Source organism: Carlito syrichta, unplaced genomic scaffold (assembly GCF_000164805.1).
Source record: "Carlito syrichta isolate Samal-C Ts95f unplaced genomic scaffold, Tarsius_syrichta-2.0.1 Scaffold156294, whole genome shotgun sequence".
NCBI lineage: Eukaryota > Metazoa > Chordata > Mammalia > Primates > Tarsiidae > Carlito > Carlito syrichta.
The window spans coordinates 123551-134327 of NW_007100390.1; the positions used below are offsets into that span (position 1 = coordinate 123551).

Below are 10777 nucleotides of genomic sequence, written 5' to 3' on the forward strand. Positions count from 1 at the left end.
CCACTGCACGTCTGGGTGACAAAGTGAGACTCCCACTCAAAAATAAATAAATAAATAAATAAATAAATAAGTTAGCCAGGCATAGTAGTGCGTGCCTGTAGTTCCAGTTACTTGGAAGGCTGAGTTGGAAGGATCACCGGAGCCCAGTAGGTCGACGCTGGAGTGGCCGTGAGCATGCCACTGCACTCCAGCCTGGGCGATGGTGTGAGACTCCAACTCAAAAAAAAAAAAAAAAGAAACTCTACTACACAAATGAGGAAACTGAAGCTAAGAGAGCGCCAGTGACCTGACAAACGTCAGCTGAGACAAACCCAGGGCTTAAAAATCCGTTTTCTCACAAAAGGCAAAAAACAGCAGAGCAAAAAGATTTAGGTTTAAAATCACTGCTCTCCTGATCATGGCCTATGACTTAGGTCATCTTCCTAACCTTTTAGCCTCAGAGCTCGTAAAATAGGGATAATACTTCAGAGCAGGGGAGAGGAGTAAGTGAAGTAACATTAAGTGAAGTAAGGTTCCTGAAATGTGCTAGGGCTTCAAATATAAATCCTGCTTCTGACACCACCAGCCCACTCCACTCTCCTGATGCTTGGCAGTGGGGTCTGTGTCAGGGCATGGGGAAAAAGGGTTTGGTTTGCGGACCCCCAACCTTCTCTTGAATGGACAATATTGATTGGCTGGCACCGTCTGGGGTTCAGGGAAACAAGGTCAGTGACTCCCTTTAAGCGAGCACCTAAAGCCTGGCAGGTGTCTTGAGGGCTCATGGAAGGGTCCCTTCACCTGATAGTGAAGCTGAAATCTCTCCATGTCCACACCCAGGAACTTGGCGTTTACTTCGAACTTTCCTGCCTCATCTCCAGGAGTGATATCGAAGATGACATTTCTGAAGCTGTCAGGAACAGGATTCAAAACAGGTACCCAATGCCTCTTTCTAGGGCCAGCCCCACCATTGCTCCTTACCCGAGGCAGCCATGTGTCACCCAGGGCAAGGCTTTCCTGTCATTCCTGGGGTGGCTTCTCTCGATTCTTTCACCATACACTCTTTGATGGGCCTGGCTGTTCTTGCCCCCAGGAGCTTTCCCAGCATCCTCTGCCTTGGGGCATCTAGAACTATGCTAGCCCATGTCCACTGTCCTTCACTTTCTGTCTGGGATGCCATCTCTGCTATAATTCTAGAGGCTTCTTCAAGGCCAAGACCATGCTCCTTGTTTCCTTCCACCCAGTGCCCAGCCCAGAGGTCCACTCCCAGGTTAGGGGAGGAGGGGCCTGACAGCTTGCTCTCCAAAGACACATACTGAGAGGCGGGAAGATCTTCAATTTCCACCAGGACACCCTTTTCCAGGAGCTGGGCCGCAGTGTAATGAAGAGAAGGCTGTTTCTTCCTCTTCCCAGAACTCCTGATTAAAAGAAGGCCCCAGAGAATGCATCCAACAAACTCTTTGCCACCAAAGACACTTGTTCTCTGTGGCTAGAAGGAAGGAAATTAGACCCTGAGGAAGAATTCTCAAGGATGGAAGCCGCAGGAGGGGGGCTGCATGTGAGCCCAGGCTTTGTGAATGAGGTTTGAAGACCAGAGTCAGGAAGGGAAAGTGCTGGGGTGAGATTCCCCTTTTAAAGTTGAAAGATGGCCAGGCATAGTGGCTCACGTCTGTAATCCCAGCACTTTTGGAGGCTGAGGCAAGAGGATTGCTTGAGACCAGGACCAGTCTGGGCAGGCCTCATCTCTAAAAAAATTAAAATTAGCCAGGCATGGTAGTGCACGCTTGTAGTCCCAGCTACTCAGGTAGCTTGATTGTGTCACTGCACTCTAGCCTGGGTGACGGAAAGCAATCCCAACTCAAAAAAAAAAAAAATGCTGAAAGGCAGGAGGACAAAGGGCAACATGGGTGGGGTGAGAAGTCACAGGAAATATTCTGGGCATGGAAAGGTGGCACCTACTTGGAGCTAGGGGCCAGGTGGTCCAGACAGGTCCGAATGTACTGGCTGTAGTAGTCACCCTGCTCCTCGTAGAAGGTGGTCTTAGCACTCAGGCCCTGGAATGTGGCCTGAAGCTTCACCAGTTCTACCTTCTGCCGCTGCCGGTGCCTGTGCTGATTGCAGATGTCCTGGGGTGGGGACCAAGTGAGGGGATCAGTGGCCCTTCTGGGGCCTCAGTGCCTGAAGCCCCCAGAACTACATTCTGTGAGGATCTGCAGGAAGAGGAAAACTTCAAGGCTGTTTTTCCCAGAAAGGGGACAACCTCCAGGCTCCCAGCCCAACTCCCAAGGCATCTCCCTACTGAGGAGTCACTGATTTCAAGGCTCCTTTTTTTTTATTTTTATTTTTTTCCTTTGAGTTGGAGTCTCACTCTGTCACCCAGGATGGAGTGCAGTGGCACACTCATAGCCACCACAGCCTTGAACTGCTGGGTTCAGGCAATCCTTCTGCCTCAGCCCTCCAAGTAGCTGAGTCTATAGGCGTGCACTACCACACCCGGCTAATTTTTTGATTTATTTTAGGGATGAGGTCTTCCCAAGTTGCCCAGGCTGGTCTTGAACTCATGGGCTCAGGCAATCCTCCCACCTTGGCCTTCCAAAGTGCTGGGATTATAGGCGTGAGCCATCATGCCCAACGCTCGTTTTTAGTAAAACAGCACTGCAGACACATTCCTTTTCCTGGCTAATTCCAAGCCCTTTCCTTCTGAATGAATTCTTCGCCTTCCTCTGGCTAGTAGCAATTTTGGATAGCCGCTCACCAGGGAGAGGCCAGCCCTTGGAATGCCAGCACTATGGATCAACCCCCCCATGCATGTATGTGTGAACACACACACATGGGCACATACACAGGCAACATAAGCACACACACAGGCAACACAGGTACACACAGGCATACACACCCGGGCATACATACACAGACACACATGGATAGGCACACATACACACACACACATGCCCAGGAATCACCTTGGCCAGCTCGTCCACTAGCCCCTGATAGCCGTTGTGGGCGCTGACCAGCCCCAGGCCCTCAAGTCGGCGCAGGTTCCGCAGGACACGCCGTTGCTTCTCTGCCAGTGGCAGGAGGGAGTGAGCCATGAGTGAGCGGTGTCGCCTCAGTGGCTCCGGGGTCTGGGCCTCACAGGCCTGGCGTCGGCACATCAGCCGCTTGTGGGCCGCTTCCTGGGGATGCAGAAATGCTGGAAGGTCTACCAGACCCTACCATTCTGCCCCCAAACCAGGGCAGGCCCCGGGGCTCCAGCAACAAAGGGAGACCTAAGCACTTTTCTGGACATCATCAGGAAAGTTCCCCAGAGCCCAGCCCTGGGGGGTACAGTTGGAGGTGTAGCCCACATGGGACTTCAACATCCTAGCACACAATGTGACATGGGAAGGGCCTTGTGGATTGCCACTGGGGAGTGGCCCAAAGGAGACCCAGACAGAAGGTACAGCATAGAGGATTCTGGACAGACACTGGCTGCAACTTCCCAACAATGCGCCTTTATGATGATACCAGGCTGTGGGTCACTGCCCTCCCTGTTCTGTGTTTCAGGACATGCCGTTACTGGCCACCACCACCTCTCCTCTGGGAAGTCCCTGGTATAGTCCTCCCTCCAGCTGGCCCAGCCTGCCTCCTCACCCCCCCTCCACCTCCTGCCTCCCTTCAAGCAGACCGGTCTTTTTCTGAGCACAGGCCCTATGCTCTTCAGGGAAGCCTTCCAGACTGCCTCTTGGCATGTCTGCCACAGCCCTAGCAGACATAGTGGGTTCTTGTTTCAGTGTGCACAGTGGGGAGGAGGGTGGAGTCCTGTGACTATAGCCTGTGGCTCCTCCTGGCCAGGAGAGGCCTTGACCTTCTAGAGTTCTCACGACAGGTGAGCACTGTGGGAGAGGTCCAGGGGAGGACGTCAGTGGCAGGTGGGGTTGGTATGAATGAGACAGAGCCTGTGAGTGGCCCAGTCACTTACCTGCTCACTGGAAGCTGAGAGGGACAGGATCTCCTGGAGGGAGTCCCCAGGGTGGAACTGTATGATGTCAGCCAGCATCTGCTTGGTGCTACAGGAGGAGGGCAGTGATGAGGGGAGCGGGGAAGGGGAGAGGAGGGGAGAGCATGGGTGTGAGTGAGGCTGCCAGAGGTCTGACAGCCTGTGGGCCCTGCTCTCCTCACAGGAGCCAGGAGGTGCGGAGAGTAAGGGGTGTCATGGCCTAGAAAACCCTCCCACAAACTGCCTTCCTTTGAGTTGAAGTGCACACATCCCTAGAAAACCCTCCCACAAACTGCCTTCCCTCAGCTGAAGTGCACACATCCTCCTCCGAGTCCATTGTCCCTTCTCCTGAGCTCTCAGCATCTGATACCCACCTGCCTCTGGGGTGTACCCTGTGTGTACCCAGCCCTGCCACCCTGATAGCAGCTCACTGGTGGCAGGACAAAGCACAATGCCGAGCCAACTTGGTTGTTTTTTTACTTTTTTTTTAAATCAGGGTCTCACTCTATCCGCCAGGCCGCAGTACAGTGGCACAATCATGGTTCCACAGCCTCGACCTCCTAGGCTTAGGTGATCCTTCCTCCTGGGCTCAAGTGATCCTTCTGCCTCAGCCTCTGGAATAGCTGGGACTACAGGCACATGCCACCATGCTTGGCTCATTTTTTGATATTTTTGTGGAGATGAGGTCTCACTGTGTTGCCCAGGCTGGTCTCAAATTCCTGGACTGAAACAGTCTTCCTACCTTGGCCTCCCAAAGTACTGGAATTATAGACATGAGCCACTGCACCCAGCTTTATTTGTTTATTGGGTGAATGAATTAGTGGAAGGAGGTGCCTTGTTGGCAGAGAGCTCGAGCTGGTAATTCAGCTCCTCTTCTGCCCAGATGCCCAGCCTGGCCCTGCTGGGTCCTCCCTCACTTTTGCAGAACTGGGAAGAAAGGCTGCAAGCTCATCTCCTGACCATTGCACTCAGCAAGGATAGGAACCAGAATACAAACTCCACCAACCGTAGCTATGGGGCCTTGGACAAGTCACATAACTACGGAGTCTTTCCTCAGCTGTGAGGAGGGGAGGCCACTCCTACCTCATGGCTTATTCTTTTTTATTTTTTTTGAGTCAGAGTCTTACTCTGTCGCCCAGGCTGGAGTGCACACTCATGGCCACTGCAGCCTCAACCTACTGGGTTCAGGTGATCCTTTCAACTCAGCCTTCTAAGTAGCTGGAACTACAGGCTTTCGCCACCACACCCAGCTAATTTTTTGATTTATTGTAGAGATGAGGTTTCATCATGTTGTCCAGACTGGTTTCAAACCCATGGGCTCATGCAATCCTCTCGACTCAGCCTCCCAAAGTGCTGGGATTATAGGCGTGAGCCATCGTGCTGGGCTAGCTTATTCTTAAGAATAAATGACAACTCATACATACACAGGCATTTGGTGAGCAGAACAACAATATGCAAACACCCATACCTGCCATATCTTAATCAAGCTTTTGCCTTCAGTTAAACACAGAGCAAAAAGCTGAGGTTGCTAGAAGGAATAGGGCAGGCTCCAGGGCACCAGCCCCAAAGGGAGACCTCAGGCTCAGGAAAGTACCCCAGAGGCCAGCCTCTGGGGAAATGGCTGGGGGTCGGCTGTGGACTGTAGCAAGAAGAATTTGAGTTGGGGTTCAGGGAGAACTTCCTGAAGGATAAGAGAGCCTAGGAAGGAGGTAGAATGGTCTCCTCAGAGTCAGGGTGTTTCATAGGCCTCAGTGCTGGGGCGCTCAGGCAGGTGGGGGCAGAGGCCGGTCTCACCCACCTCAGAAGCAGGCTCCCGGCACTGGTGTCCTCAGCATCTGCCTCTAGCCCTTCAAACTTGTTGGTGAGCGTCAAGGATACTTCTAGCTTGCTTGGGTCCACGTGCCCCTCTGCAGCCATGCTCTCGCCTGAGACGAACAAGGAATGAGGGAGATGGGCACACACACGCTGATCAGGCTGCCCATGAGCCCCTCTTCCAGGAAGCTTTCCCACGCTGCCCCTGACACCACCCTGTGCCCTCAATCCTTAGCGCCAGTAGAAGGGCTGTAACCCACAGAGCATACACTTTTTTGTTTGTTTGTTTGAGTTGGAGTCTCACTCTGTCACCTAGACTGGAGTGCAGTGGCCACTTCTGGCCACTGCAGCCTCGACCTGCTGGGCTCCGGTGATCCTTCCACCTCAACCTTCCAAGTAGCCGGAATTACAGGCATGTGCTACCACACCCGGCTGATTTTTTGATTTATTGTAGAGATGAGGTCTCACCAAGTTGCCCAGGCGGGTCTCAAACCCACCGGTTCAGGCAATCCACTCACCTCGGCCTCCCAAAGCGCTGGGACTACAGGCTGAGCCACCGAGCCTGGCCCAAGCATGTCCTTTTATTCCTGGCCGTACCTGTCTCAGCCCTGGTGGGGGAGCTGTGCCTTCCCAAGCCTGGAGCTCCTGGCCCTTCCCAATCACCATACTCACTCTGCCCTTCCACCCAGCAGGCCGGCTTCCTCCTATGCCCCAGGGCCCTGAAATCCCACCTCGTCAGAGAAACCCCATGAGGCCCCAGACAGGCCCCATCCCTGCACATCTCCTTCCCGTGATTTAACTGGCCACGGTAGGAGGGTACTGGGTCTCTCCACTGTCTGCTGTTCTCTCCATATCAATCTGTGTCTCTGTGTCCATGGCAGGACCAGAGGAAGAGAGGAGGAAGAGTATGTGAGTAGCACCTGGCACAAGACACAGCTGAGCAGGCACTCTCACATGCCCTGTCAATCTGCCTGTCTGCCCCTCCCCACAGGCACCCAGCTGCCAAGGAGGGCACATACCGATAAGGTCAGGGATGGTGGGCAGCTCCCCCAGGTCCTCCAGCAGCTCGTGCAGGGGGTCATGGTGGTCAGGGGCAATACAGTCCTGGTGCTCCAGCAACAACTGCAGGATGTGGGGAGAAAAGGAGCTTGGTCTGGGCCGCGCTGGCCTGCCCATCACCCTGTCCTGGGCTTCTGATCCCTGCCACCTCACCAGCGCCCCCCAGACTGCAGCCACTCACCCTGTGCGTGTTGACCAGCTCCCCCACAGTGATGTACACCATGGGTTTGGCCACGGCCACCATGTCTGAGTACTCGTCCATTGCAAAGCGCTCCTCTGGCTCTGGCACCTGCCAGGCTCTGCGGAGGAACTTCCTGTCTCCAGAGAAGGGTGTGTGAGTGGGGAGGGTCAACACTCTACACGTTTCCCCGGCCCCATCCAGCAACTACTCGAGCCAATTCTGACTCTCCAGTCTCAGCTCTTGCCCTCTGTCCCAATGACCCCTCAAGCCAACCATGTTTCATAGTCCTCTCTTCTCTCTACTAGGGAGACCTCCTGACAGCCTATTCCCGTCCCACTTACTGGGCTCTTCCCACTATGCCTTTTTTCCTTGTGGATTCGGGAGGAGAGACATGGGACATGAAAGATGAGAGAAGGGGACAGATAGAAAGGGACGCCAGGACCCAGACCTGAACTTGAGGTGCGTCTCCTCCAGATAGTCGTTCAGGACCCGCAGGTGCTGGTTGTCCCCAGGGAAGGCCTTGCCAGCCGCTGCGTGCTGCAGGAGCTGAGCCACAGCCCCCAGGGCATGGCGCTGGGGGGCAGCCAGGGTGCCACCAGCTGCCATGGCCACGATGTCGAAGGCGTCAGGAGCCACCACAGCTGGGTTCAGGAAGCGGTAGTACAGGAGGTTCCCAACCACCTGAGGGCAGAGGAGACCCCCAGAGGGGCCTGGAGGCTGCCTCGACTGCTGCAACCCCATACTCCCTGGGTGGAAGGGACACCTGGGCCAACTCCCTCACTTTATAGAAAACAGGCCCAGCCGGACTCGGTGGCTCAGCCTGTAATCCCGGGCCTTTGGGAGTCTGAGGTGAGTGGATTGCCTGAGCCCGCGGGTTTGAGACCCGCCTGGGCAACAAGACCTCATCTCTACAATAAATCAAAAAATCAGCCAGGCATGGTAGTGCATGCCTGTAATTCCGGCTACTTGGAAGGCTGAGAGGATCGTTGGAGCCCAGCAAGTCGAGGTTGCAGGGGCCAGGAGCGGCCACTGCATTCCAGTCTGGGCGACAGAGTGAGACTCCAACTCGAAAAAAAAAAAAACAAAAAAACCGGCCCAGAGCAGGTGGGTAACTTGCTCAGTGTCACACTGCAAACGTGAGCAAGAGCTGGGACGAGAACCAAGACATCCTGACAGAAGCCCAGGGCTGTCCCCCCTGTTAGTTCATGCCCCAGTGCCATCCTAGCTGCCACCTGAAGCCCTACTGCTGAGAGGTCCCATTTGCGGGGGGAGTATATTCTCCTTGGATGCTTATGGTGTAGGATTTTCCATCTTTTTGTCTTGGTCTGGGGGACCACAGGCACCAGCAGGACAAGAGGGGTCTGGAGGCAGGGGAGGGAAACAGCACTCACCTTATAGACCTCACTCTCCGTGGCATCGGGGAACTTCTCTGCCAGAGTTGTCTTCAGGACTTTGGCCACATATCGCATCCCATACCTGGGGACAAAGCAGCAGGTGTGCTGTGGCTCTGCCATCCCTCTGCGGGGCTCAGGCTGTGAGGGCCCGGCTGCCTCTCCTGCCCCAGGCTCAACCACGCCAGAGTCGAGCTCGAGCACAGTTCCTCCACAACCCACAGTCAGTGCCCTGCTGCCTTCCTCACACATGTGTGGGCCTTGTTCCTTCCTCCTGCCCAGGGCCCTGTCATCTGACAAATCTCTCACGCAGTCTCCAAGCTGGCTTGAGAGCCTTTTCTTTGAAACCTTCTGGTCTCCCATGCAAAACACCCCAGATCACAATATCCATCCCTAATACCTCCAAGGGTACCTTCAGCCTATACCTTGGGTACCTGGCACAACCCAAATCCTGTCCCAGAACAGCCCAGGAGGCGCCAAGGCAGCCAGCATTATCACAGAGCACCTGTGAGGCACCTGGTCTGGGCTAGAGGTGGGGCCTGAGGAGATCAATGAGCTGGGAGAAGCTCCAGCGCTGACTCCACCACCAACCAGGGACGTCATCCTAGGCTATGTCTTCCCCTTTGTAAGTCTGTTCCCTGATCTGGAAAATGGGAATGATCACCAGCCTGGGCAACTTGGCAAGGCCTTGTCTCTACAATAAAATCAAAAAATTAGCCAGGCATGGTAGCGCATGCCTGTAATTCCAGCTACTTGGAAGGTTGAGATGGTAGGATCGCCTGAGCCCAGCAGGTTGAGATTGCAGTTACTGTGATTGTGCCACTTGCACTCCAGCCTGGGCAACAGAGTGAAGCTCCAACTCAAATAAAAGAAATAAATAAGAGAAAATGGGAATGATCATTCTCACCCTCTCTATCTCACAGGGTTTTGTGAGGATCAAGTGAAATTATGTCTGTAAGTGTAGAATGGTAGAATGCTACTCAAATGTGCTAGACTGTATCATTAGTCATATTCTCATTATGGATGTGCCACCTACAAATTTAATTAAATTCATTTGAAGCTATTTCCACTCCTAGGGTACCAGAGGCAGAAGTTTACAGCTCATTGTGTACTTTCCTTCTTAGGCCTACAACAATCTATGACTCCTCACTGTAAACCCTTAATCTGGTTCTCCAGGTTTGGGGAGCAGGTTTATGAACTCTGTGGGCCCCCCGCTCCACCCCTGTCACTTTGCCCTGGACAGCACTGAGCACCAAGAAGGCTGCTGGCTGAATGATGGGTTTAGGTGACACCCACTTTGTCAACATTTTCATTCATTTGCCTTTTTAAAAACCATGTATTGAAATTGCCAATATAAAGCACCAATTTAAGTGTCCATTAATGAATGATTTTTAAAAATATGATGTATATATAGATATAGATATACACACACACACACAAGATGGAATACTGTCATTTTTGATGACATGGATGAACCCAGAGGACATTGGTGAAATAAGCTAAGCACAGGACAAATACTGCATGATCTCACTCATATGTAGAATCTAAAAAAGCTGATTTTGTAGAAGTAGAGAGTAGAATGGTGGTTGCCAGAGGCTGAGGAGGGGCTGGGGGAGACGGGATGGGGAGAGGCTGGGCAACAGATGCCAAGCTACCATCTGATAGGAGCAGAGAGGGTAACTATAATTAATATTAATGAATTGTTTATCTCAGAATAGTTAGAGGAGAGGATTCTGAAGATTCCCACCATAGAGAAATAAGTGTTTGAAGTAACAGATATGCTAATTACCCTGATTTGATAATTATACAATGTATACATGTATCTAAATCACACTGTACTCTGTAAAATATGTATACTTGTGTGTCAATTAAAGGCAAAATAAAAATAAATTTAAAAATACATATATTGACTAACTTTTTAAAATTAAAAATATATATATTTTAAATTTTTATTTTTTATAGAGATGAGGTTTTGCTATGTTGCCCAGGCTGGTCTTGAACTCCTGGACTCAAGCAATCCTCCTGCCTCCACCTCCCAAAGTGCTGGGATTTACAGGTGTGAGCCACTGTGCCCAACCTTACTGACTAAATGTTAAGGAAAGAACTGTAAAGTACATTATTGGCTTGAAGTGTTTTTTTCTTTTTTGTTGTTGTTGTTGAGTTGGAGTCTCACTCTGTCACCCAGACTGGAGTGCAGTGGCTGCTCCTGGCCACTGCAGCCTCGACCTACTGGGCTCCGGCGATCCTTCCGCCTCAGCCTTCCAACTAGCTGGAACTACAGGCACACGCTGCCACACCCGGCTAATTTTTTTGATTTAGTGTAGAGATGAGGTCTCGCCAAGTTGCCCAGGTGGGTCTCGAACCCAGGGGCTCAGGCAA

The 10777-nt window shown here is 52.5% G+C and overlaps 1 protein-coding gene across 1 annotated transcript in view; it reads right to left on the bottom strand.

Annotated features, from left to right (window-relative positions):
• Nucleotides 1–10777, bottom strand: part of IQGAP3 (IQ motif containing GTPase activating protein 3) — a 41552-nt gene that overhangs the window by 616 nt on the left and 30159 nt on the right. Inside the window, exons 28-37 of the mRNA XM_008051021.1 lie at nucleotides 8399–8483; nucleotides 7456–7688; nucleotides 7008–7140; nucleotides 6787–6889; nucleotides 5754–5880; nucleotides 3938–4025; nucleotides 2940–3152; nucleotides 1936–2102; nucleotides 1293–1394; nucleotides 778–886 (exon numbers count right to left, since the gene is read on the bottom strand). Of these exons, the coding sequence (XP_008049212.1) occupies nucleotides 778–886; nucleotides 1293–1394; nucleotides 1936–2102; nucleotides 2940–3152; nucleotides 3938–4025; nucleotides 5754–5880; nucleotides 6787–6889; nucleotides 7008–7140; nucleotides 7456–7688; nucleotides 8399–8483 (1360 nt within the window). The remainder of the gene's footprint in view (nucleotides 1–777; nucleotides 887–1292; nucleotides 1395–1935; nucleotides 2103–2939; nucleotides 3153–3937; nucleotides 4026–5753; nucleotides 5881–6786; nucleotides 6890–7007; nucleotides 7141–7455; nucleotides 7689–8398; nucleotides 8484–10777) is intronic.